General features: G+C 43.3%; 1 protein-coding gene across 1 annotated transcript in view; it reads left to right on the top strand.

Annotated features, from left to right (window-relative positions):
- The window catches only part of DDX10 (DEAD-box helicase 10), a gene marked incomplete at its 5' end in the record, with an annotated part of 164062 nt that extends 137406 nt beyond the window's left edge, over positions 1-26656 (top strand). The window contains 2 exon segments of the mRNA XM_083499413.1: positions 13337-13461; positions 26390-26656. Of these exon segments, the coding sequence (XP_083355539.1) occupies positions 13337-13461; positions 26390-26564 (300 nt within the window). The 3' untranslated portion in view covers positions 26565-26656.
- Between the last annotated feature and the right edge of the window lie 429 nt (positions 26657-27085).

The raw sequence follows: 27085 nt of genomic DNA, 5'->3' as shown, positions 1-27085 counted from the left end.
TAGCGCAATGATGTCCTCACAGTGGGGAGGGAATACCATTCAGTGAAAACTGGGTTGCCTAGCATATTTGGGGAAAGGGAGTTTTTCTCACAAGTACAGTCCTTGCCATTTCTTCTATTCAGACATTCCATATCAAGTGATCCAGGTTTTTTTACTTCATGTCATCCAATTTTCTTGATATTCTGTACACTTGTTGAATGATCAAAACTAAGTGCAAATCTAAAATTATAAATTTTTTATTTCATCCTGTTTTTGAGTTATGAGGGTTTGATTATTATTTTTTTAAATGACAATTTTGGTCTTGCCAGACTAAGCAAAAACCTTACAAGCTTAGCCTATGATTAGGATACGTCAAAACTAAAAACATCAATCTCTTTAGGACTTCATTGCCTTTCATATGATATTGTCAGTATCTCAGCTCACAGTCAGAGGTAAACTGGCCTCCCCCGGGCAATTGAGTGAGATACTTGTTTACCTTCCGTCTGCAACTGCCGGCAGGCTAGGTCGTAAACCGGCGATTCTCCTCATTAGACGTGAGGAGAACACACCCTCTGCTTCTCTCTTCTTGCTTTCCCCCCCCAGGGAGGGGAAATGAGACAGACAGGAGTCCTATTTACATGTTTTATTCCTGTCATTCAGCAGTACATAGAAAACGTGACTGCACCCTTCAGACTCCATCAGAAGAGTCACAACTCCACCCCTGTACTCCCAGTACAGGTCATATGACACTCTGAGCTAACATCCGGTGCTCAGTACAGAGAATAGACTCCTCCTTTTTGCCAACAGTACAGTTGCAAACCACAACATCCTGTTTTGCATTCCAGCCACTTGCAGCTGGCTTTTGCATTGGTGCTTTTTCCCAACAACCTCCCCCAAAAGCATCAATTGGCAAAACATGATCCAGAGAAGAAAACAAACAGTTGTTATACATATAACAGTCCCCTGTTGTTTCAGTTCCACCCTTGGAACTCCCCACCACTGGTTCCATCAGTGTACCTCTCTGGTTGTCTGGTTTCCAAGGAATGAGTGCTTCTGCATTACCTTGGCTTGCAGCTCTCTGTTGTGTCTTTGTCTCTGACTTAGACACTGCTTCAACCTGCTTTGAGTTGTTAACAATAGCAACACATGCAACAGCTAAGTTAGCAAATTCTTTTGAGTACCTCTTTGGTGGTACACCCTTTGTAACTCTCTCAGACCTGCGTATGAGGTGCTGATCCTCTGTGCTCACTGGTTCAACCTCTGGACTTTGTTGAGAACCAGTAGCAATGGCAAACAGTGGTTCATCTTTCACCTGTGAAGGTCTATCCATTGTGTGAGATTTCCTCTCAATGACTGTTACAACTGAACTCTCTGAGCTATCACTGTCATAATCAGTACCACTGTAATCTGTGAAATCGTCATCATCTGAATTGTCATCTGTGGGTAATGTGTGTACAACTTGCTCTTGTTCAGGAGCACTCTCTAGAAACTTTGTTAAAGGTAAAGGGACCCCTGACCATAAGGTCCAGTCGTGGCCGACTCTGGGGTTGTGGCGCTCATCTCGCTTTATTGGCCGAGGGAGCTGGCGTACAGCTTCCAGGTCATGTGGCCAGCATGACTAAGCTGCTTCTGGCGAACCAGAGCAGTGCACGGAAACGCCGTTTACCTTCCCACCGGAGCGGTACCTATTTATCTACTTGCACTTTGACGTGCTTTCAAACTGATAGGTTAGCAGGAGCAGGGACCGAGGAACGGGAGCTCACCCCGTCGCGGGGATTCAAACCGCTGACCTTCTGATCAGCAAGTTCTAGGCTCTGTGGTTTAACCCACAGCGCCACCCGCGTCCCTTTTGTCACATAATGAACTTACACTAAATTTTAAATGTAAGTTTTAAAATTTAAAAATTTAAATAGTGATCAAAAATTAATATGATTAAAAAATCCAAAAAAATTATTGATTATTTAATATTTCTAAGAGCTACCTGCAAAAATTCATGATAGGATCACATTAAAAAAAATCATTTTGTACATACATGTCTGCCTTATTGGGTTCTGTTTAGGATAAATGGGTCTTCATGGAGTAAAAGATAACAGAACAACCAAGACTTTGACTATAATATCAGTTGCTTCAGGCATTTCTTTAGAAAGTTATTCAATTAAAGGGGGTCTGAAAAGCTAGTCAGGCTTTTCTTTTAAAAATGTGTTCCAAAGTCGAGTAATAGCTTGCTGTAGCTTTGAATGAATTCTTGTTAGTACTTCATTTCATGAACGTTATACCAAATGCAAATCAAACAAAATTATGGGGGAAAAACCTTAGACGTGAAATTGAGCCCAATAAGTTAGGGTTGTCATATTTCAAAAAGTCATGTTAGGTTTTTTAAAATGAAACCACCAAAATGGTTGAGCTTTGCCCCCCCCCCAAAAAAAAACACCCACAATTTTTTGATTGACTTGCCTAAGATCCAGGACAAGGTGCTGCCTTTCTGAAATTCCACCTGGATGTCAATTCTGCCTTTGGAATCCCAGTAATGTCTGGGAAAATTCGGGCGTATGGCCTAAATATGTTATATGCTTCAAGCGTGATTTGAGGGGAGGAATTAATTATTGGTACACACAGCAGTTATAATGATCATTGAATAATCATATGTGAGAGACATTCCTTCCCCCTTTTCCTTTTTAAATGAAGCTGAGATTTTCAAGGGCGAAGGCTTCCTGTTTGGTTTCTTCAATGCCTGAAGAAGAGATTTAAGACTGGTTAGGTGATAAAAGCTCACCAGATTTATTCCAGGGTGTTTATTTCTGCATAGTGCCGATCTTTATAAAATTACAAGTTATCTTTAAAACATTCTCCGCTTTAAAATGTTCTCAACTTTATTCCAGACATCGGAATTGCTGCTACGTAAAAGGAGCCAGTGCCAGGGATAAATGTTTACCCCAGATTTAGTTTTTGCTTAAGTTCAGCGGCCATGTTTAAAATGCAGGAAGGTTATTTCATTTCAGTTCTCATTATTTCCAAACCTTACAGTCTGCAATTTGTATATGTAGCTGCCAAATAAAACATCCTTTGGCAAATCAAAATCTTCCCCAGTATTTCTTATGCAAACTAATGCAAGCTTTGGGATTGAAAAAGGTTGGGGGATCGAGAGGAAGTATGAGAAATTGACATAATGATTATCCTGGAGAGGGAAAGTTGCATATTCTCCAAATACAAACATACCACATTCTTAACAGTGCTATAAAAAAAATCCAGTTTGAAAAATAATGCAGGGAAAATGGATCTGACCACAGTGCTGTGTCTTTATCAAGCTTCTTGTATGTAGCAATATGGCAGGATGTCTTAGGAAAGTATAGATAGAGGAGCTACAAGCTCCTATTTACTATTTATCCCAGTGCAGCATAATATGAAGGCTGCTGGGATTTTTCAGTCAGAAGAGCATGAGACTCTTAATCTCACGGCCATGGACCCAGGCCCCACTTTGGGCAAAAGATTCCTGAATTGTAGGGGGTTTGACTAAATGACTCTTGTGGTCCCTTTCAACTCTAAAATTCTATGATTCTATGAAGAGCTGTAGCATCCCTTGACAAATTCATGCTGCTCACATATGTGCGCGCTCTCTCTCATATATATATATATGGAGGAGTCTGCCAAATGCCTGTAGGTTATCCTTATTAGCTGGAAAGGTGCATATTCAGTGTAACCCTGCAGCCTCTTTCAGCGTATGATTAATGCATGAAGGGGACTTCTGCTGCCATGCCATCTTGTTGACTCTGCCAGTCTTTCTCAGCTGGTAGCAGTCAACACAGTGCTTTGGCCCTATTTTTCACTTGGGTCTAAGATTGACAGAGGGAGTTCTCTTGGTAGTTTCACCCCCACAGAAACATTCTCTGTGGCCGCCTCTAAGTTGTAGAACTTCCTCCCCACAGAGGTGCAACTGGCAACTTCACTATACAATTTTTAGAAAATGCTGAAAACTTATCTCTTTACCCTGGTCATTAACCCCTGAGCTGTATATTTTCAGGACCACCCCAGTTATTCACAGTCACATGTTTAGTAATGTTGTGTTTCTTAAATCTGTTTTTAATGTTGTATTTTATATTGTTGTAACCCGCCCTGGGACCTTAAGATTATGGGCAGTTAATAAATTGAACTAACAATGATAATCACATTTTAACGTAAGTTTAAGCTAATGTGCGTGGTCTGTTGCAACCATGACGTGCCCAAGCTGTATGCAGGAAACCAAGCACACACCTTGGCTTCGCATTGTGGCTTGTTTGGAAAGCAACAAACCAGGAGTGCTGGCTAAGACACATGGTTTGTTGTTGCTGGTTGAATGAAGGGAGGAGCAAAATGGAAGCACTTCTGTTGCATGTACTTGTGGTTTGTGCCCCATTATAGTTTAATTAAACCATTCACCTTGGCTTTGCAGTGCATGCAAATAGAGCCATTGAGTTGAGGGAGACCTCCAGGTGCACAAGAATTTTAATTATTATTATTATTTTAATGAGCCCAATGTATCAGGCATGCTAAACGTGCAGAACCATCCCTCTAGAAGCACCGTATCTGTTGAGGCCAAGTCTGTTGTTCATACAACTGCATCTGTTCTTGTAACTACTTAAGAACATAAGAAGAGGCTGCTGGATCAGGCCACTGGACCATCTAGTCCAGCACCCTGTGGCCAACTAGATGCCTGTAGGAAACCCATAAGCAGGACCGGAGCACAAGGCACTCTTCCCCTGCTGCATCCGACCGCAGAGGTAGAGCATAGCTATCATGGCTAGTTGATAGTCTAGTTCATGGGTAGGCAAACTAAGGCCCAGGGGCCGGATCTGGCCCACGGACAGTCCGGGAATCAGCGTGTTTTTACATGAGTAGAATGTGTCCTTTTATTTAAAATGCATCTCTGGGTTATTTGTGGGGCATAGCAATGCGTTCATTCCCCCCCCCCCCAATATAGTCCGGCCCCCTACAAGGTCTGAGGGACAGTGGACCAGCCCCCTGCTGAAAAGGTTTGCTGACCCCTGGTCTAGTTTAAGCACCCAAGTGTGTTTGTCCATGCAGTTCCAAGATAAATTTCACGTCATCATCCAGTTTTAGAAAGTTCAATTTCATTTTTTAAAGGAGGGGGGAAAAATACATTTTTTCGGTGAATAGTTATTAACAAAATTATAGGCATTCAGTAACTGATGATGAGAACACAACTCTCCCTCGCCTCTTTACTTTGTCACAATATATAAACATTGCTTTGGGTAGGTATTGGATTATTCAGAATATCCATACTGAATATTTCCCATTTTGTGGGAGGGGAAGAGTTTTTCGCTTGCTTAACTTTTTTTTGTTTTGTTTTGTTTTGTTAACTTAAATAGGCTTTTTTTCAGCTTAGCTCACCGGAGCTCAGGTCCAACACCTCTCAGGAGAACAAGGGAGAAGTTCATGGTGAGCTCCAGTACCTCTTTTTCTAGAAAAACAGCATTGGTGTTAGCTATTCCATGATCATTTCATCCCACACTCAAGAGAACCAAGCTGTTGTTTACTTCCACTTGGGCATCTTTTTCTTTTTTTGACAGTCCTGTACCAGCCCACATATACCCGTTTCAAGTAAGAAATGTTTGAGATGACTTTAACAAGTCAATGTTGAAATGTGGTTCAATTCCCAAGTGACTTTCTGTTGGGAAATCTAAATCTCCCAGACACTTATTAAATTGTCCTTTTCCCCCCAGCTGTCGCTGAATCTCTACACTGTTTCTTTGGGTTGAACAACAACAGTAAAAAGCGATATAAGATAACATTCAGGATGGATTTTGTTTGGTCTTTTTCCAGTTTTGGCTGCCTCCCACTTTTCAACTGCAGTAAAGAGTCACTACATAATAAGATCTGAGTTAATGGTAAAATCCAGATTAATACTGAGAATTAATTAGGTGGAAATATATCATAATTTCATGCTGCCCTCCTGCTTTTTGGAGATTACAGTTGAGTTCTCATGTAAACCACAAATGGTTAGTTTTTTTACCTCAGTATTTTCTTTCCTGCATGGATAATAACTTTTTGGGAACACTATTTCATTTTGGTAAAATAAGAAAAGAAAAGAATTCCGAGCTCAATTACTCAGAACAAAGCTACTTGTTAGCTAGTAATGCGCACACTTATACAAGTAGTCCAACCTAGATATTTCAGGAAATGACTGAGATTTTTAAAAGCAACAAAAACAACAAACAGCTGAATAGGTTGGAGACATCTCATTTAGACGTGTTTGTGAGATGGAGCTTATCTCCGGAAACCAAGCTTTACACATGTTATCATACTTACGTGTGTTACCATTCTCTGCTGAGCACAAACAAATGCAAGCCTAGTTACATTGGGATGGTGTTTATAAACTGACTCTAAAGAAAAACAAGTGAGTTTCACTCCTGGCTCTTCCGCATTCCTGGTGCAGGATTCTGTTGGAGTAAGCATAATTCCAACCTGGAAATAAATGTCAGCTCTGCTGGTTTAACACAGATCACACTCACGGGATCTCTGGTCTGAGCTGGGTTCCCCAAATGGGTCCAGCCTTAGTGTCTCATATTTGTTCTGTTTGCATGTGCAAGGACATGTACGTATTTATTTGATTTGTTGGATGTTCATCCTATTCTAAAAAAGAGCACAGTGAAGGCAGCTGCTTGATCTCAATAGGCAGTCTTAAGTTCCCTAGTGTAAGCGCTGTCAGCCTAAATCAGTGTTTCCCAAACGTTTTTGGGCAACGGCACACCTGTTTACTGAAAAAAAATCTCGCGGCACACCACCATTAAAGCCCCGCCCCGTGACGTCAGCGCGCAGCGTCACGCCGGGAGGGACGCACAAAAGTGAAAGTTTTTTCCCTCGGCAGCTCCTCTCAGCTGCGCTCAATCCGCCTCGGAGCGCAGGAGCGATGCCTCTCTCTGGCTCTCCCTCCGCGCAGGCTGAGGGAGGGAGGGAGGGGCGCGTGTGACCCGTCTCTGCTGGGAGACCAAACCCAGCGAGGCAGAGTCACGCGGAGGCGCCCAGGCAGCGCTGCCGGCTGCGAGGAGGAGCGCCAGGCAGCAGCAGGAGGCGCGGCCTCTCCTCGCCGCCGCCGCCCCGCCTCTCGCCGCCCGACTCGCCCGCCTCCCTCCAGGCATCTCGCGGCACACGAGGCAACGTCTCACGGCACACTCGTGTGCCGCGGAACACCGGTTGGGAAACACTGGCCTAAATGATCGAGATCTTACAAATGTCAAACAGGTATTATGTGGCCACCTTCAGTAGTGCCAATTCTGCCGACCAAAGCGGTTGAGTGGGCATGTGTAGAATAAGGTGGCCTCGTAGGTTGTGGGACAGTTACTGAAAATACATACTTAAGTGCTCTTGCTGTTCAGAATGGATGTGTCTATGGCAGTGTTTCCTAATTTTGGGTCTCCAGCTGTTTTCAGCTAAAATTCCCATCATCCCTGACCACTGGTCTTGGTAGCTAGGGATGATGGGAGTTGTAGTCTAAAACAGCTAGAGACCCATGGTTGGGAAACACTGGTCTACTGTGTAGTGGAGAAGGCACCTTTCAGGTCATCCTAGATGTTGTGATGGTACAAAGGAGATGGTGGAGCACCAATGTAATGTATTCTCCAAGACCTACCTGAGAAAATAGCCCCAGATGGCCAAAGAATGGTAGAGGCCAGACTGGTACATAATAGTTTGCATTTTCCATTTCCCCTACCAAATTGAGACAAATATTTACTTGTTTTCCATCTGTGACAGATTTCCTTGGCACACTTGACAGATAACTACAGGGAAAGTATATGAACAATAAAACAAACAAAGTCTTGTATCAGATATCATTACTTTTCACTAAATTAATTTAAGATGTTTCAATTGCATAACACTTGAAATATAATATATAGCATTAATAACTGCAGCCTCAACAGCCCTTTGGTTTGATCACTCTTATCCGCATTGTCCCCAAATGTAATCTTCTAGGAGTTGAGAAGCCTTGTTTCCTATATTTATGAAAGCTAGACACAAGTCATCAATCACAGAATGTATTTCATCTTGCTTGCTGTAGATAAGTTACACTCTTTACACAGTATAAGGATTTGTCAAGTATTCCTGTAATAAAGAGACAAATGAATGAGCAGCTTGGAAACGTAATGTGCTAGCAGATGAAAAATTGGTGTTTCATAGACTACCGTATTCTGTAGAGACAACTTTAATACCTGCATTAAAAAGAGAGAGATGAAAGTGACCTTCTGTAAATGTGGGGACGGGTCACACATTACAATAGGGTCATATTTGCATGGAGAACTGTAATATGTGGACTATGCTATGCTCAAAAACAGCTTTCTGGCAGCAGTTTGTATACTGGCTGAAAAAATGCAACATGACCTCTAAATGAGAGTTTACTATGGTTGTTAGAGGAATCACAAATGGGACGTTTCAATAGTGGCTGTGAACAACCATGGAGGGCTTGGTTTTCAAGCTAAAGTGGTCCAGGCAAGTGCATTCCATGGAAACATTTAGGGAACCCTGTGAGCAATGCTTCCTGCTCATACATTTCTTATTGGGGATTCAGGAAGGTCCAAATATGTTCTGAGGGTTGATCTTGTCAGCTTGTTTTTCTCCATAGTAAAACAGATTTTTTTGTTCTACAGGCGTGTAACAATTTATTTCCTGGTGCTGTGCATATACACGGTTGCATTCGAGTTGATCGCGTGTAAATGGGGGGGGGACTGCCTGTATATTCAGAATTATAAATTATTACATCTTCCAGAAGCCTTTGGCTCAATTTTTGAAGATTTTGTTCTGCTGAGGTTTGAAGGTTGCAGGGGAAGTGGACGCACTCCTCTTGAATGTCTCCTGGACAGGCAGGGTTACCTACCAGGTCGCATCTTTTTAAGTATATGTCTTATTAAGTCAAAACCAGTGGAAGTTCCTTGTGGGTCCTGCTGGCTGGAACCCTTTCTCCTGCGAACATAGGAAGTTGCTTTACACTGAGTTGGGCCTTTGGCCCATACAGCTCAGGACGGTCCAGACTGACTGGCAGCAGCTCTGCAGAGAAAAGTGTGTTCCCAGCCCTACGTGAAAATATCAGGGGCTAAACCTTGGGACCGTTGCTATGCTAAGGCCTTTCCCGCAGTGCAGCTGTGAAGAGATGTTGCTTCAGCAAAGAGCTTGAAGTCTTATTACACTGACAAGGGATGTATTGTCGTTGACCTTGCCTTGTTGCAGGAGCCAGCTGTGTGTTTTTAAGTGACACGTACCTGGTTTTGTACCCATCAGCTCCTGCTAGGTTGAGGAGGCTCAGGTGCTGTTGGGGACTCGTATTCTGAGTCCGAGGACAAGGGTAAGGATATGGGAGAACATACTGAAGGTTTTCCCCTGTACGGAGTAGCCTCTACCCTATATCCTTGTGGTATTGCAGCCCCTACTGAAGTTAGGCGCCATGACACTGGCCCATAATGAATCAGTATCTGGAAGTGTGCTGTTTGAATATTCAGGGGCTTAGTTTATTACTTCCAAACTCTCTTAGGGGGAAATGTTTTGGGACCTCCAGTATATAACACATAGCTTGCCACGCTAAACTTTAAATTTCATGTTGCTTGTGACATTTTCAGTATCTGTGACGAGCCATCCTTATTTTATGTTCAGAGCCAACATAGGAGGAGTGCGGGCGGAGAGGGGGAAGAACCCTCATTTTTTAATCCCAAAGGTCAAAACCATAGTGTGAAATTAGATATTTAAACTTTATGTTGTTGAGGGTTTTTTTAATTGAATTTATTTTCCTTGGTTTAAGGACTTTGAAAAGTCAAGTGTATTTTCCAAGCCACAAGGGGTCAGAAAACTACGTATCTGTTGAAAATAAAACTCAGCTGTATAAAACACAAGAAGGTTGATTAATGTGCCTCACACTGAGTAAAGTAATACACAAAAAACAAGGATAAAAGAAAGAGAATAAAATCTTAAAGCAGATTAAGATTTTGTCAGATGCAGTGAATTAAAATCTATTGAAATATCCAGATAAAGGAAAATGTTTTGCCCTGTATCTAAACTATTGCAACACTGGTGCTAAATAAACCTCTTTGGGGAATGATCAGGGCACAAATCAATCTGATGAAAAAGGTACATGGAGAAGGGCCCTGGCAGAATATATTAGAATATAAGCAAGTTGATTTGGGAATAGGCACTATTGCAGGTGTTTGGGACGCAAACTGTTTAGGGTTTTAAAGATACACATCACCTTTTGCAATTGATGAGAGCTAGAAGTTTGTCATATGGCATAGGGAATTTGTTATATAAAGAAACAAAGCAGTTTAAAAAAACAATCCATCGGTTAACATAAGTCCTTTTACAAGTAACTCTTCCCAGATATTGTTTATCCATACAGTATTCCTTAATGGGTTTTCTTAGCACTGGAAAAGAGAAGAAAATGTAGTATTTCCTGGATCATTTTCCTTCCAACTGCAATGTAAGCAAAGTTACTGAGAAGTTCCACAAAAGTTATATAAACCCATTTCTCTTGTGCACACATTTCCCCAAGGGGCAGATATTGAGCTCCCTGAAGGAGGCTGATGTGTTGAAATGTTTGAACACAAGAGACTACTTTTGAGAATTACGTTCTGTACATGGGCTGACAGCCGTGACTGCTGTGAACCTTGAAAGTGACAAAAGGGTGTGTGAGATAAGAGAATGTAGGCACGTCAAGTACATTTTGTGTGATGTGGAAGAAGAATAAGAAAGATTTAGGCTCTGGGTGGTTATGCTTTTCTGCCTTAAAAGGAAGATAATTTCTCTCTGCATTTTGTTTCCATGTCTTTACTTGTCAGTTTTGTCATATTTTGTGTTTCCCTAATCTTACTGAATCTCATCAGAATGAGGCATAGAGAAGAGAGAGCTTTGTTTTTCAGCATCCTGTATTTTGTTATACAATAGATTGGGAAGGTCCTCATAAAGCTTAGACTTATTACTCTGATCATGTTTATCTGAACGTAGATTCCACTGAAGTCAGTGCAAATTAGTTTTCAAAACAGGATGTCAACGTTGCAAAGGTTCTAAATTACACGATAAAAGTATTTTGTCAACTCTTTATCGAAGAGACCTGCAATGGCTTTTCAGCTATCTTAATTTTTTGATTGAAAGCAATGCTTCCTGAAGATACCAGAATATTTTCTCCATTTTTTTTAAAAAAGCAAAACCTTAAAATAGGTAAATGCTTATACACATCATTCCTGCCCGTTCCCCCTATCAGCTTTAGGGGTTCTTTTGTCTTCCAGCGGTGATCCCAGCCAGTCAGGAATTATTTGCTGACATGCTCCAGAGCCCATCGCAGTTCGCTGTTGCTAATGTCACTGAGGGCAAGCAAAGATTATTTAGAGCAGTGTTTCCCAACTAGCTGTTTTTGGACTACAACTCCCATCATCCCTAGCTAGCAGGACCAGTGGTCCAGGGATGATGGGAATTGTAGTTCAAAAACAGCTGGAGACCCATGTTTGGGAAACACTGATTTAGAGCAAGGTCAATGCTTCCTGGTCTAGTCACAAGGGTCATGTAGTGATATTGTGATAGCATCACAGAGGGCAACTAAAACCTACTCAGAACGATCTTGAAAAACCATGGGGGCAGGGGGCTTATGCCATACAGATGATGATGATGATGATCATCAGATGTAAAGAAACAGCAATATGGAGAAAAACAGAATAAATACAAAAGTCTTTTTCTACTATAGTAGCCTCTGCCAACACAGTAGGACCGTCCTGGCTGGGCCTGATGGGAGTTTTACTCCCAAATGTCTGGTGAGCATATGTTGGCGAAGGCTGAACTATAGCTTATATAGCCATAATGAACCTGCCATACTAAACCTGCCATATTTCAAGCAGTTGTGTTCTTGTTGTCTTCTCTTTGGCAAACGATTCATTCAACAGAAGTGACTTTGAGGTGAACGAATATCTCATCTCTATAAATCTTTGTCATTTTGTCTGCAGAGTTCTGTCTTGGGTGCATTTCCCTCTTTGCACATTCCTCTTTTCTTTTTAAACTCTCTCTGCGTTTTGTGGTGAGGTGGACGTAGGAAGCGTGACACTTCATCACACCAGTGAGAAAGCAGATGCCTTCGCTTGCTTTGCACCTGCACTGTAACCAGAATGCCGGGTGACAAAATTAGCTGTGGCGTTGTACTTCACACATGCATCTCTACGGTTGGTAGGGAAGAAGGAAAAAGACCAAGCAACCAATCTGTCAAGCTGCCCTCAGCAAGGCATCTGTCTGTTTTGTTCCCCTGCCCCCACTCCTCCCTCCCTCTCTTTTTGGTAGTTTGCTGTGTAAAGTGAATCTATCTCTTGGTTTTATTGATCATTATGAGCCATGGTTTACGGTTGTTTGTTGAGAGTGAATATTCCAGGCTTAACTGCCCCCCACCCAACTTTATATATTGGCTTTTTATAATAAATCTGATTTCCTCCTCCTTCTCCTCTTTCTCTGTGACCTTTAAAATAGCACAAGAGAGATTTTTTGGGAAGCAGTAAAGGACTCTTGCAGGGGTGTCAAAACCATAATTCACCTCCATGTCCCCTTGCGCTCTCCCTGACTCCAAAGGTCAACCAGAGGAACTTTGCAAGAAAAGCACAAAATTACTGTGTTGTTGGCTCTGCTTGTTCATAATAATATAAAAGCAGTTTACAGAGGGAAGAATGAATTTTTATTGTACTGTCTTGCTGTTTTATTGGGCTGCTTTGGAAGGATAGAAAACTAGTAAATAAAAACAAGTTGATTGATATGAAGTTTTCTAAAAAAAGATCTTGTAATCAGAGATTAAGGCCATGGGAAAGAGATAGTTATTGTAAAAAAAAAAGTTCTTTAAATATTAAGAGATGTAGGTAAAACACTCTTCTTTTTAACATTAGAATAGGCTAGCAAGGTGCCCACCATAACTATCAGTGGTAGATTTGGACAAACATCATGTCTTTTTCATGGATCCCCGAGGGGGGTAGCAGTGAGTACATAATGGGCTGGTTTGCACATAGTGCTAAACCATGGTTTAGTGCTATGTGAATGAGCAGGATGGAGGCTGTAGCACCAAACCGAACCATGTCTTAGTGCAAACGTGAGGTCTCTTGGGGAGGAGCCCATAGCCACTTTGCTCCTCTTCGGTCCTCTTAGCTCAGCACAGCAAGTAAGTCAAGGTTTGGCTGAGCCTGTCAACCACACCCGGACTGGTGGTTAAGCTCTCCTCTGATGCATCACCAGCTGTACCCAAATCTTGGCTTAATTGCTGGGCTGGACTAAAACGACCAGGATGGAAGAAACACACCGACACACATTTTTGAAAGAATATGAAATATGGAAGCGTCTAATTCTGTATATTGTTTGTTTCACTCAGGTGGAAGAGGAATGTGTCGCCTTTCTGGATCGCAGTGAAAGTGATGATGACTTTGATCCAAGCATCCTTCCAGACCCTGACAGATATACAGACTCGGACCAAGAGGCTGATCCAGAAAGCCATTGGTATGTATTGCATCTTGATAATACGGTCTCTCTCTCTCCCTCCCTTTGTCTTCACCTTCACCCTTATCAAAACCTTTAACCAATCAAAGACTACCTGTGGCAAATAACTATTCTGCCACAATCAAATAAACCAATGATTTGAAGTTCCTTCAGGTTGGCTGATGTTTGGATGTTCAGCTGCTTTCATTCGTGTATCTTCATGAGAATATGAATACGGCAGAGAGCATTTTGTGGTGTTGGACCCTTGAAGAGGTTGTGGAACCTAAATTGTCCACCTTGCTTGACTAATCATGATGATGTCTTCAGCCCCAATACTGGTTCATGCGCTGCTATGGCAATTTACCATGTATTTGGGGATCAGGTTTGGAAAATCCCAATTGGCACCTTATGCTAACTGTTATTTATTTGCTTATGCCCCACTCTTTTCTTAGAGCAGCATATAAAAATTGTTTCGTGCCGAATAGCCTAGCTTGAAAAATATGCTGAGCAGCATAGCTTGTCTGTCCATTGTTCCACAAAAGCATGTTTTCCTGTCCATCTTGCATGTCCCTAAAGAACAGAAATTTTGCTCAACCGGGTCCATTGTCATTTCCATCCTTAAACCATGCAGTGTATCAGTCGGCCACTACGTTCTTTCCTACCAAGTTCCTAGCTGTTTAGTAAGCAAGTCAGATTTGAAATCCCTGCAGCATAGCAGCACTTTCATGGCCTTGGTATGGATTTGCTTCTTTATTTATATATATTTATTTATGACATTTCTATACAGTGCTGCCCATTCAACGAAGTCCTCTGGATGTTGAAAAAGCCAATACACTTTTCAGCTTAGTTTAGTTAACTCTCATCATATTGAGTACCACATTACTGACTGCTGGTTTGGGCTCTCCCCACCCCCTGCCAAATCCTTCAGAAAAAGCTGACAGCGTCATTTTTGCCCTTATTTTTTTGTTCATTACCATACCATGAAGATCGAGAAAGACCTGCAGGCCAGTGACATGCTGTCATTTCTGAGGCTGTCTGCTTTCTGTAGCTGTGGGAACAAGGGATTGCAAGTGGACCTTATACGGTTCAGGAATTTGCTGCTACTAAGAGCCCAGTGGAGTCTGTTGGCAGGCTTCATGGCACAGCATAAAAGCCTTGTGGCTGGCTGGGCTATTGATTAACTGTAGAATAAGGGGAAGGAAGTCCACCTCAAGTGCTTCTTCTCTTCTGTGCTTCTGTATGAAATATAATTGGGTCACACATTTCCTTTTGTGAGCCAGGACACACCATGTTGCACCGAATCATTTGTGTGGAAGCTTGATTGGAAATATTCGAGATATCCAGTTTGTCGTCATTTTCGCAAAGCTTGAGTACCTACTCTTGGAAAGGGTTTGCCTCCTGGTTAGGAGAATGCACATATGTAGTAAAAAAGGGGAGATTACAATGTATTCACTGCTTGTCCATCTTCGCAATTGAACTAAGATATAAGATACAAGCACACCAGCAGTCTTGATGCATCTAGCCTACCCCCCCACCCCCACCCCCCTGTGGTACTACTGCTGCCGTGGTTTCCTCCCTCCTGCTCTGGTCAAAGAAAAGTAATTTTCTGCATACAAATGCTTGAATCCAAGCCAAACCTAATTGGATCTGATTTTGCCCAGCTTCCTCCTATTCCAAGAGTCCTGCATGCTTCCCTCTGCCCTTCCAAGCAGCAGCTGGGCAGTTTCTACAGACCATTATTAGTAAAAATAGCTTCTGCTTGATAGTAAATAAGCAATAAGTAATCTCCTATTTAAAGAAGTATGCATAGCCATATCTGCACAGGTGGGAAGGTCATCCCCAAGTTTCCTAGCATCCCAAGGCTCCATGAACATTTCGCATGGATCCCAGTGGCTCCTGGTGTTCATGGATGCTACTGCACATGGTCACAGCAATATCTATGCCAGCGGTAGCCAACGTGACACCTTTCAATTGTTGTTGGACTCCAACTTCCATTCCCCCCAGACTGGGATGATGGGAGGCTGGTTGGTTAGTGGTGACTCTCAGTCTCTCTAGGTCTGACCTGATTGGTTAGGAGCTGGTGACCTCCTACACCTGAACCCTACTTCTGTTTTCAGACTCTGTGCCACTGCTGCTTCTTGTAAATAAGTCCAAATGTTCATAAATAATCTGCTTTAAATGGGTAAAGCTTTCTAGATCCAAACATTATTGAAAGAGGGCCAGCTCTCTAAAAACCAGGAGGAGGCAGAGGAGCTGACTTCCCCCACTGAGGGAGGTTAATCTTGGTGTCACTGACATGATGTCCCTGCATTGGGTCACTGCCCATCGTACTTCGGACAGGAAAAGATCCCCTGAGAGAATGCAGTCTTTATGGTATCCCATACCCAGACTGCTCGTTTTTCCAATACTAAAATAACAATGATATGCATGTTGGTTTTGCAGTTCTAGGACTTAAATGTGTTAGAGATTGTTTCTTTGTAAAGGAAGACTGTACCCTCATTAAAAAACAACAACAAGAAGAACAAAAACCAGGCTTACAGAGCAATCCTACATATAGGAAGCCAGTGGAATTTACACTGGCATATGTTAAATTAGGGACGTGGGTGGCACTGTGGTTTAAATCACTGTGCCACTTGGGCTTGCCGATCGAAAGGTTGGTGGTTCTAATCCCCGCGACGGGGTGAGCTCCCGTTGTTCGGTCCCTGCTCCTGCAAACCTAGCAGTTCGAAAGCACGCAGAGCAAGTAGATAAATAGGTACCGCTCCAGCGGGAAGGTAAATAGTGTTTCCGTGTGCTGTTCTGGTTTCACCAGAAGCTGCTTAGTCATGCTGGCCACATGACCTGGAAAAACTGTCTGCAGAAGTGGACAAACGCCGGCTCCCTTGGCCAGTAAAGCGAGATGAGCGCCGCAACCCCAGAGTCATTCGTGACCGGACTTAATTGTCAGGGGTCCCTTTACCTTTATGTTAAATTAGGACGACTTAAATTTCCCCTATTCCGCACTCTGCTCAGGAGCAAGGCTGCTACCAGAAGAGAGGAGGAAAACAACCCTTGAAAATAGAATTTGACTTATGCCACCCTTTTCCCTGACCCAAGTTTTGTCATGCTGCCAGGTCATGAGACCAAGCTGAACAGAGTTTGGATCCAGCAGAAGTCCTCCCTGTCCTGCCCTGCCACTCCCCTGAAACACCCATATGCAGGGCTTATGCCAGCATAAGATCCACTGATCTTAACTGAGCCAGCTGTGGTGGGATGAGGGAATTACGCTGTCATATCCCTGGCTGAACCGAGACATGGGGCTTATGTCAGCATAGTCCAGCTGCATCAGGAATCATCTGGTTGAGCCAGAAATCAACTGGATCCTAACTTGCTCACCCTTGGAGATCTTGGATTGCTCCCTTAGAAGCTTTATATCGAAGGAAATAGCAAAAGGTAAATGATCTGTCTCTGGTTGTGGAAAGCTTTCTGTTCTTTTCTTTAAATTGCTAATTTTTTCAGCCATACTCATCTCCCCACCACCACCTCCTGCGAGGGAAGCTATACACAACCCACTCTCTTAAATTTGCCTTTAAATGAAAACGGCTTCGAGCTTTCCCCTCCAGATGAGTAATTAAAGAATCCAAGCATGTAATGCAAGATGAATTTTTGGTATATCTAGGAACATTTATCATATTTCTGTTTAAGGCTATCATAATGTTAAATAGTTAATGAGACAAAGCATTTGTCGGGGGCCGGGTAGGGTATGGAAGCAGCAGGTGAGTGCCCTAAATATTCATTAGGCAGCCAGATTGAATTCTTAATAGATCCAGTTCCTCAGCCATTTTTGAAAAGAAATTTTGAATTAGAACAAAGTTGTGATTGGACTTTGCACCACCTCCAGTTAATCTCTTACGTATAGGACTATTCATCTCAGCATTCACTTTTAAATGTGACTGCCATGGTCTAGGCCAGGGGTAGGCAACCTAAGGCCCATGGGCCACAAGCGGCCTACGGGGGCTGTTTAAGCCACTTGCTTGGTGAGTTCCTGCACACTGCACTAAACCAGCGCAGCGTGGCATGGGGACTCACTTTCATGGCGCCGGAAATTGCGTCTGCACAGACGCAGATGCCAGAAATTGCAGGCGTGTGTGCAATCCGGCCCACGGAGTGATCTGTGCTGGAGTGAACTGGCCCTGGCAAGGTAAACCTTGCCGACCCCTGGTCTAGGCCTCAGATTTGTCAGTTCTTTTAGGGTGAATTCTCATCCCTGACTACCACTAACTATGGTGGTTTTAATTGTGAGAAGTTAGAGGAGTTATAATATAAACCTGGATTATTATTTTTTTACAAGCTACAGTTTGAGAGCTGTTCTTCTATGGCACTCATATGCAGATTGCTCCATAATCCCTGTTCATTCTCAGAATGGACTGGCTGTTTCCCTACAGTGGAGGATTTCCTCCCCTAAATTGCTTCTTCCACTTGCTCCAGAAGGTGGGGCCTGAAAGCAGGGAGTGAAGGCTAGAGGAGGTAGGTGCTCCCTTCTCCTAGAATCTGGAAGCTCTGGGTGGCCTTCTCTGACAGGACACCTCAGGGAGCATCTGTAGAGTCCAGGGAGGGCATTGACCCCACTTCTGGGGGTGTAAGAAGCAAAGTCAGAAGGACAGAGTGCAGCCAAACCACCCAAGACTCTGCAGCTCTTCTGCCATTGGGAGTAGACCCAATTTCCTCAACATAATGCATTTCTGAATGCTAAGCGTTCCTGTAAAGCGCAAAGGAAACTTCCTTCACCTTGCCTTTCAAAGCTTGGCAGGCAGGTAGGTGTGTCAACCTGTTGGGACTGCTCCATTGCTAGCAAACAGTTCTGAACTCTTTCCCCTAATATTGGACAGCTGCTCCTAATCTAGCTAGTCCGACCTTTCCTGTTGCTTAGTCTGATCTTTGGGGCTGCTCTGACTCTCTACCCAATACTTTTAATCTGCCTCAATAAGGACCTCTTCCTTACTCTCATTGTGGTCTGAGTGGGAGGCAGAACACTGAGCTTTTTTGTTTTCTCCATTTATCCCATTTCTTGTCTGTTGCTTTGTTTATTTATGGTGAAGTAGGCAAGGTGCAAGGGAGCAGAGGCTCAGGAGGCCAGTCTTAGAAATGCCCTGGCCTCGTTACAAGTTGGTCTCAAACATGGCCTCCGTCCTAACACCTTGAAGCAGGGTCCCTTCCAACTCTACAATTCTATGATTCTATGCTCTACCAACTGAGCCATCCCAGTATATCTGCCTTCCTCTAGCTGCACTGATTAAGAAGAAAGGTGAAGGCAAACCTGCTTCCAAGCCATGTCCAGTAGCATTTTCCAGCAAATGTGTGAATAAAGGCATATGAGGACTGCAGATTGAGCCCCATGTTCTACACAGAATGCAGAAGCCTTGCAATGGAGTATATTATTTTTATTTATTAAATTTGGTCTCAGGGCGGTTCACATAGCACTTCACTTACCTCTAGTGCCTTTTGTGGTTGTGGCCCACGTTTTTTAAGTGTGCTTAGCCCAGACGTATGCACTGCTCCAAAACAAGCAAAGGCCAGTTTTGCTGCCTAGATTGAGCATAGCCAAATACACGAATGCCCTAAGAAACAGATAACGAGCTTTACCTGAGATACCGAGATGCTTTCTGATAGCCTTTCAGAGAGGATGTAAAGGCCTTCTTTCATTTACTTACTTACTTCCCATTTTGCAAATGTTACTAGTATTGATCTTTTGTTTTAATAGGGTCCCGTTGCAAGCCACTTTGAGCTTCAGAGAAGTGACACAGATCTATCTGTTTAAATAAAGAAAGAAAATGCTCTGTGATGGTTCAGAAGAAGGCAGGGAGGAAGGAGGGAAGAAAAACAAGAGACGGAGCAGAGAAGACAGGAGGAGGAGGAGGGTGGGTCCTAGGAATGGCTAGATGTGGTTTGAGGGCTTAAAAGCATAGGCTGCTGAAGGACGTTTTAATCTTGTGTGCAGCACGGTGGAGAGGGCACAAGCTGTGTAGCAGTGAATGATGGAGAACAAAGACAGTTTTGGCAGCTGCAGTTTCAGTGGACTGAAGATGAAGTTCAGTGCCTGAAGGAATTGGGAGATGAAGGTTTGGTGACCAAAGCAGGAGATGATTGGTTGCCGGCCTCATTATGAGCTAGTGGCACGTTATGGTTTAGGTTTTAGTATGTTTGCTGCTTTTTTGTGGGCTATTGTTTTTATTCAGCCTTCATTTTGAACATATACACCTTTAGTTTCTAAAATACTGTAATGAGATCTGTTGCTGGAAGAGATTATCGAAGGGTGAGGAGCATGGCTATTTAGTAAGTCTTGGTGTAAGTAAGTTAACATCTGGAAGTTCATGAAAGGTAAGTTTCCCATCTTCTCCTCTCCCACACCTCGTTCCACATTATTTAGGAGGACCCCCAGAGAGCATACAGGTGGGTGAAGGGAAAGAGAACTTTTGCTTCTGTGAAGAGGGCATAAGAAGCACTACCTTTTAAACCCCCCAGAATTTCTAGTAACATCTAAATTTGGGGGGTTCTGAGCTAACCACAGTTCAAACTAACCAAGCAGGTCAGAATCAACCTGAGCTTTATGGACTTGACTTGTACATACCTGCCATGTTGTACAGTGGTACCTCGGGTTACATATGCTTCAGATTACATACGCTTCAGGTTACAGACTCTGCTAGCCCAGAAATATTACCTCGGGTTAAGAACTTTGCTTCAGGGTGAGAACGGAAATCATTCTCCGGCGGCGCAGTGGCAGCAGGAAGCCCCATTAGCTACAGTGGTGCTTCAGGTTAAGAACAGTTTCAGGTTAAGAACAGACCTCTGGAATGAATTAAGTATGTAACCAGAGGTACCACTGTATATGGCTATTCTTTGTCTAATTCTAGTTTAGAATTAAGTGAGGTTGCCCTCCATTAAGCGGTAGATGTTGAAGCCAGTTTCCCTGGCCTCAGAGTGCTAAGAAAGTATACTTGAGATGGCTGAGAAGCAAGTAGTTAAATTTGCTTCTGATCCATTCTTGCTTGGTTTTGTGGCTGAAAGACTTTATACATTATCAGTGATGATTGTGTGCTTGCTCCTGTGCTCCTGCAATATCTGCTGAACCTGTGCAAATGAACAAATGATTGCAAATACACTTCATGTCTCCAATGCTTTCCTCCAAAGGAAACTAATCTCGTGAAGGCTGCCCCGAACTTGCCACCAAGCAGGAACGAGGGAAGGAGAGAACAAAGCACCACTTTAGGAATCTTGCTCTGACTTTTGCCTGGGACTAACAATGCAAGCTGGCAGTTGACACTGTGCAACTGAAAACAAGATTGCTGATGCTGAAATAACTACCGTATTTTTCGCCCCATAGGATGCACCGGCCCAAAGGACGCACCTAGGTTTTTTGGGGGGGAAATAAAGGATTTTTTTTTAATTTCCCCCCCAGGTGCGCTGCGCTAATTCCGAAGCTTGGGGTGTGCTGAGCTCAGCGCGCCCCAAGCTTCTGGGTGCAGGCAAGCTCTCCGCACCGACCCCCCGCGCTCTCCAGGCTTCAGCGAAAGCCTGCATTCGCCCCATAGGACGCACACACATTTCCCCTTCATTTTTGGAGGGGAAAAAGTGCGTCCTATAGGGCGAAAAATACGGTAGGTTTGGTATTGCAGAGGAGCCCATTTGAGAGCAGCTAGAGTGAAAGCAGACATAAAACAGCCACAGCCTGGCACAATCTAGGTGCTCAAATGCCCATTGATTCTCAGTGGGCTTAATTGTGCCCATTAAATCCATTTTAACATTCCATTCTGATGCAATAAGCATTGCAAACTATTTTAAACAGTCACCGATAATAAGAGTGTAATAATGTGACATCACCCATGCAGCTTAATCATACTGGTAGACGAGTAGAATTTGTTGTTGGCTGTTTAATCCATTAAAGGAGAAACAACCTTCATTTTGCCCAGATTAATTTAATTTAATTTCCATTTTAATTGTCTTTGGCTCATCCTATGTTCTTGTTACTTGGTTTGCCCAAAACAGCCTCATTGAGTCTTCTGAATTCGGGGGCACTTGAACCTATAATGAATCTCAGGCAAGATCAAGCTTATTCCTTGCTTCCTTCATAAACCTCATTTTAGAACTTTTTCAGTGTGCATTAGAAAGAATGGCTGGGGAAAAAGGGAGAATACCACAACACACATTGTATTTTCATTACTACCGCTGTGTGCAGTCAACATTCTGACACTGAGTGAGGAAGAAGCAGTGCAGGGGCTCTGCAGAAGGGTCTGCATTAATTAATCTTCATTAGAATTCTTGCCGTGGCCTTGCAAATTAAAATGTATGTGTGTGGCTTGCCGCCCAGTGTCCTTGATTAGCAAAACGGCAGTTCTTGAGGGACCGGCTATCCCTAAACTCCCTGCTCTGCATGCTGCTGGCAGATCAGCTTCCTTAAGAAACTTATTTCCAGAGGAGTAGCCATGTTAGCCTTTTGCAGCGAAAAACAACGGAGACTCTTGTGGCACCTTAGAAACTAACAAAAGTATTATGGCATAATCTTTTGTTGATTACGGCCCACCTCATCAGATGCATGAAGCGTTATCCTGAGTTGCAGGTACCCATACATATAGTTGGGATGTAAAGAGTGAGGTCAGAGGGAAATGAATTGCACAAAAGGGAGCGGAGAATGCATTTCATTTTCCCGTGATCTCACTTTTTGCAATCCACATACACACACCTCTCCCATGTGTATGCATAACTGCAGTTCAGGATATCATTTCATGCATCTTATTACCATATTTTTCCATGTATAAGGCGTCCCCGTGTATAAGACACCCCTACTTTTGGGGACTCCAATTTAAGAAAATGGAGGGAGGATTGCCCAGATTTGTTGAGCTTTTTTTGGAGGGGAACACCCTGAAAATCACTCACCCGACTCGCATATGCTGCCGATTGCGCACGTCGCAGAAGAAAACAAGCGTCTGCCTGCTCGCCGCCAGTAGCTGCCTGTCACACACACAATTGCCGCAGCGGCAGCCAATCCACAGCAGCCCTTGACACAGCCACAAATCACACACCCAATCGCCACTGAAAAGCTCCTGCTCGTGGCTACAACCAATCGCCCGTCTCGCATATGCACTATCCATGTATAAGACGCCCCCAATTTTTAACCTTATTTTTTACTTTAAAAACCTCGTCTTATTGGAAAAGTATGGTAAGCGGACTTGTCCAAGAAAGCTCACAAATAATAGATCCATTATTCTTTAAGGTGCCACAAGACTCCATGTTGCTTATAAAACTAGGGGTATCAGGCTGGGAAGTGCATGACTAGTGTTACACATAAACGAGGCTCCTTTTGCAATTCTGCCTTTTACTGTTTTCTTTTATTTGTTTGGTTTGTGTTTTTTTTAAATCTGCCCCACAAATCCAGGAGGAAAGTTTGAGGGACCATTATCCATTTTCTATATGTGCTGGAAAGATATTTCAGTTCCACCACACAGCTCAGGAAGAGGTCAAAGCTTCACTGGTGATGCCTATATTTTCACCCTGCTTGGCAGACAACAATTGTTTCCCAAAGCTCACATCAGTTAAAAGAAAGAGAGGAGAGAGAGAAAGAGAAATGGACCCTGCCGTCAGGTTTACAAACCCTAAGTGGTATCTCCTCGTTCTCATCATGCTTGTCACTGTTCACACACTTGGAGAACAGCAGGTGGACAGGCAGCAAGAGCAAGGAGAAGCAGGACCTGGGCTCTAGGGTAGAGCTTTGCTGGATGGGCCTGATGGGAGTTGTAGTCTAAAACCTCTGGAAGGAACCAGGCTGAGAACGGCTGCTCCAAACTATGCAGTTGAGGATTGTCTGTGCTTGTGGATTTGGCGGCTCCACTGTTCACTACACAGCCTTGACAGCTCTTTTCCCTCGCTCTATGATTCTGTCATCTTGCTAGCACTTAAAAACCTTTTCTTCCAGATTCCTCCATCCACCTCTTTTTCACTTCAAACACTAAGCACTGTGCTCTGGGCCCAAGACTTCTCATAGTGCGCCTGTTCTGAGACGTGCCAGAAAAGCAGACGGACTTGCTATTCATTTCCTATAATTTCATCCCGCTTTTCAGGCGGTGATTGGAGAGGGGAGGGGAAAGGCAGAGGAGAGAGAGCAGTTCTTCAAGGCCAGAACAAAGCAGTGAGCCGTAAGAGGGCATTGATTCCCAGTCCAGGCCTGCTTCATCTTTCCTTTGCTGGCGCTTCTGCTTGAATAACGGTTGGTGGCTCTTGTTACTCCAGCCAAATTTAGGCAGGGCATGCGAGAAGCAAGTTCCCTGTGGCTTCTCCTCCTCTGGCTTTTGGATGGGAGACAGGTTGGTCTTCTTGCGTGGCAGGAGGAGCTGACTCCCAGTGGTCCTTGGCAGAGGACTGATGGCAGAGATAATGAGCCCTGGTCATTTTCTAAACAAGCCAAGCTATGGGCAAGGACAATAACCTCCTTTTATAAACCACAATGTCTGGTTCATCTGGTTGGACCTTGCCCTGGGACTAGTCGGATGCACTGCTCCCTGGGCTCCACAAATGACTACAGTTTGACTCTCTCTTGCTAGTGGCTGCTGCAGCAGCAACTTGGCACAAGTAGGGAAGGGAATCGGGCTTCTCATCTTGTGGAGGGTTGTTTCCTTTTCAAAATGTGGCTACAGCAGCCGTAGGAGGAGCCTATTGTGATCCTCCCACTCTATTGGTGGGGGGCGTGTCATTCTCTGCAAATTGCTGTTTGAGTGCCTGGCCTGGACCAATAAGTAAGTATTCTGTCTGCATGCTTGGTGCTAGAGTAGCAGCCAGGTTGCTTCTGTTGCCACTCAGCGCCGGTCCTACCATTAGGCACAGAGAGGCAACCACCTCACGCTGTTACTCCCGAATCTCCTAGGCATTTTATTCTGTTGCTACACAACCTGTCCTGGCAATCCTCCACTGCCTTAGATGCAATGGAGGATGCTATCACGTCACCTGTGTTCAAGGAAGGTTCACCTGCAATTCTATGTGGCTTCTGTACCTGGAATGGAGAGAGGCGCCACCTTGTCCTTTGTCTCAGGCAGTAAAATGTCTTCAGCTGGCCCTTCCACCTTCTCCTGATACTCTCCAACAAGGGTACAGCTTCATCCTCACCTACTCATCAGCAGCACCCAGCGGTAGGAACTGTAGCAGTTGCCACAAGAGCTGCCACTAATGCCCGGTCTTCACGCATGCTTTATTATGTGAACCTCTCAACCCCAGAGTCCTAGCAGTAACATGGGGATAGCAGATACCTTGATTGATGTCCAGACAGTCTCAAGACCCGGCTGTAAAAAAGTCTTCATGTCTCAGTTTTTCCTCTTCAAAAAATGTTAACGTTAGATCAGTGATATATTAATAACAATCTTCTCAGCATTTTGCCACCCATCCTCTGCAAAGATAAGATTCTGGGCTTGCACAGAGATCTTTCTTTCTTTAGTTTAATAGAATATGATACTTAGGATGTGGTCTTGTCGGCAAAAACAGCCCAGGTAGGCAGAGCATATGGAATGCGCACCTGCAATCCCACTGCAAAACAGATAGGTCTAATTTTATCTTTTTTGACAGAGACAGCAAAAATGAAAATATTTTTTTCCAGTTTTGTTTATTTGGGGAATGGGAAGTTTTACTGTGCTGCTATTGCTTCGCAAATTCACATTTTAATATGCTGTGTTATTATTTTTAAAGCCCTGCTAGGTGTTTCATAATAGTGGGCACTCTGTTGCCCCTGCAATTATTTGTGCTTGCAGTAAAGTCAGTATAAACAGTGCTGACCTAAACAAAACACATTTTAAATTTTGGTTTTATAAGGCAGCAGGAGGATGCTCCTCTTAAAAACAAAAACCTACCTATACACCAATGAATGATTTTCAGATCAGACTGGGAGTGAATTGCCCATGCTGATATCATAACCAGACCATTTTTTATTTTATTTTTTGGAAAAATTACCAGCCCATGATAGACAGTTGCCCTCCAAAAATCCAGAGCAAATTCGACCTGCTTCCTATTAACTGATTGCTGTCCCCCACCACTGTGCTTACAGAATTGTTACAGCAGAATGTGTTCCCTAATATAGATGTTAAAATATTAACAGCTGTGTTTGCCAATAGAATCCAGGCAGGGCCAGCAACAATAGTCCATCTGGACTAAGGGGTTTTTATTCACAAGGAGTGGATCATTTAAGATTGGTTGCCAATTTGCTTGCTTGGAATAGGAGAGAGAGAGAGAGAGAGAGAGAGAGAGAGAGAGAGAGAGAGATTCGGCTTCAAACCTATCCCTTGATGCCAAAAAAAGTGTTTGACAAGGTTATTGCCAATTTGTTTTTGTTATTTTGGAGAAATTTAAATTTGGAAAGTTGGGAATAGACAAATTGAGAGGATAGTTCTATCACTGGGTGATAGCTGTGATGGTTGTATGGAACCTGTATGTTTGAAAATGGTGTATCACCTAGCTACTGGTTGCTTGGAGGAGCAAGAGTGGCCAAGGACTACTACATTTTAGCCCTACTTATGGATTTCTTGAGGGCACCTGGTGGTCTACTGTGGACTAGATGCTGCTTTGCTGTGATTGACCAGAGCTCCTCTTAGTCGAAGCCACACAAGTCACAACGCAAGACATGTTTAGTCCACAATATTAGCGAGCGTTTAAATTTACACGTGCTCATATTTGTTGCTTCCCATCAACAAACAGTAAATTAATCTAAAGCAATGGTAAATCTGTGTTTCTTGCAACTAATGACACATTTGCCTTGGTCAGCAGAATTGGTCTCAACTTTTGAGCTCTTCAATCTACAGTTCCTCTTTTTACAGCCATCAACGTGCTTGTCCCTTATCTGTGCATAAACCTGCCTCTGTTAAAAATGAATTGTGTGCTTGCATGATGCTTAATTGGCTCAAATGCACTTATTAAAAGGGTGATTTATTTGTTTCTGCAGTGGCCCTGGGATGGACAAACAACGTTCTGGTGGAAGCGGATCAGCGGTAGAAACAGCGCCAAGAAGAAAGAAGATCAAACTCAGCAAAGAAGACTCATTTGCAACATTAGATACAGGCCTTTCCCTTGCGGAAGATGAAGCGCTAGTATTACATCTGCTCAACAACCAAAGCTAATCCCCCCCTCTTATTTCAAAGCTATTTTTGTCTTTGTATCAGAAAGCCACCTGGCCAATTTGGTTGCCAATAAATAAATATTGCTGCAAACATTTCTGAGATAATGGTCTTTCCAGCGAGTGGCTCTTGTCCAGGTTTGTTAATTGTCTTACTTTAAAGGTTGTGAGGATCTTTTTCCCCTTTTAAAATGTTTTTTTTTTTTTTGAGGGGTGGGGATTATTGGGTTGTTGTTTTTATTTTGATTATGTATTTTGTGGTTTTCTATTTTGGTTTTATTCTATGAACTGCCCTGAGACCTCCAGGTATAGGGCGGTATATTAATAATAATAATAATGATGATGATGATGATGATCTTCTGATATTTCCTAAACAACCATGCATGGCACTTCAAAGATGAGAGGGACATCATTGCAAAGCAGCTTTCCCCTAACCTGGTGTCCGCCAGATGTTTCGGACTACAATTCTTCTTGGGTCCAGCCAGTGTCCATTATCCCCAGCTGTGCTGGCTGCAGCTGATGAGA

The sequence above is a fragment of the Podarcis liolepis genome, assembly GCF_965112155.1.
Source record: "Podarcis liolepis genome assembly, chromosome: 4".
Taxonomy (NCBI): Eukaryota; Metazoa; Chordata; class Lepidosauria; order Squamata; family Lacertidae; genus Podarcis; species Podarcis liolepis.
This window is presented reverse-complemented; position numbering and strand designations above follow the sequence as displayed.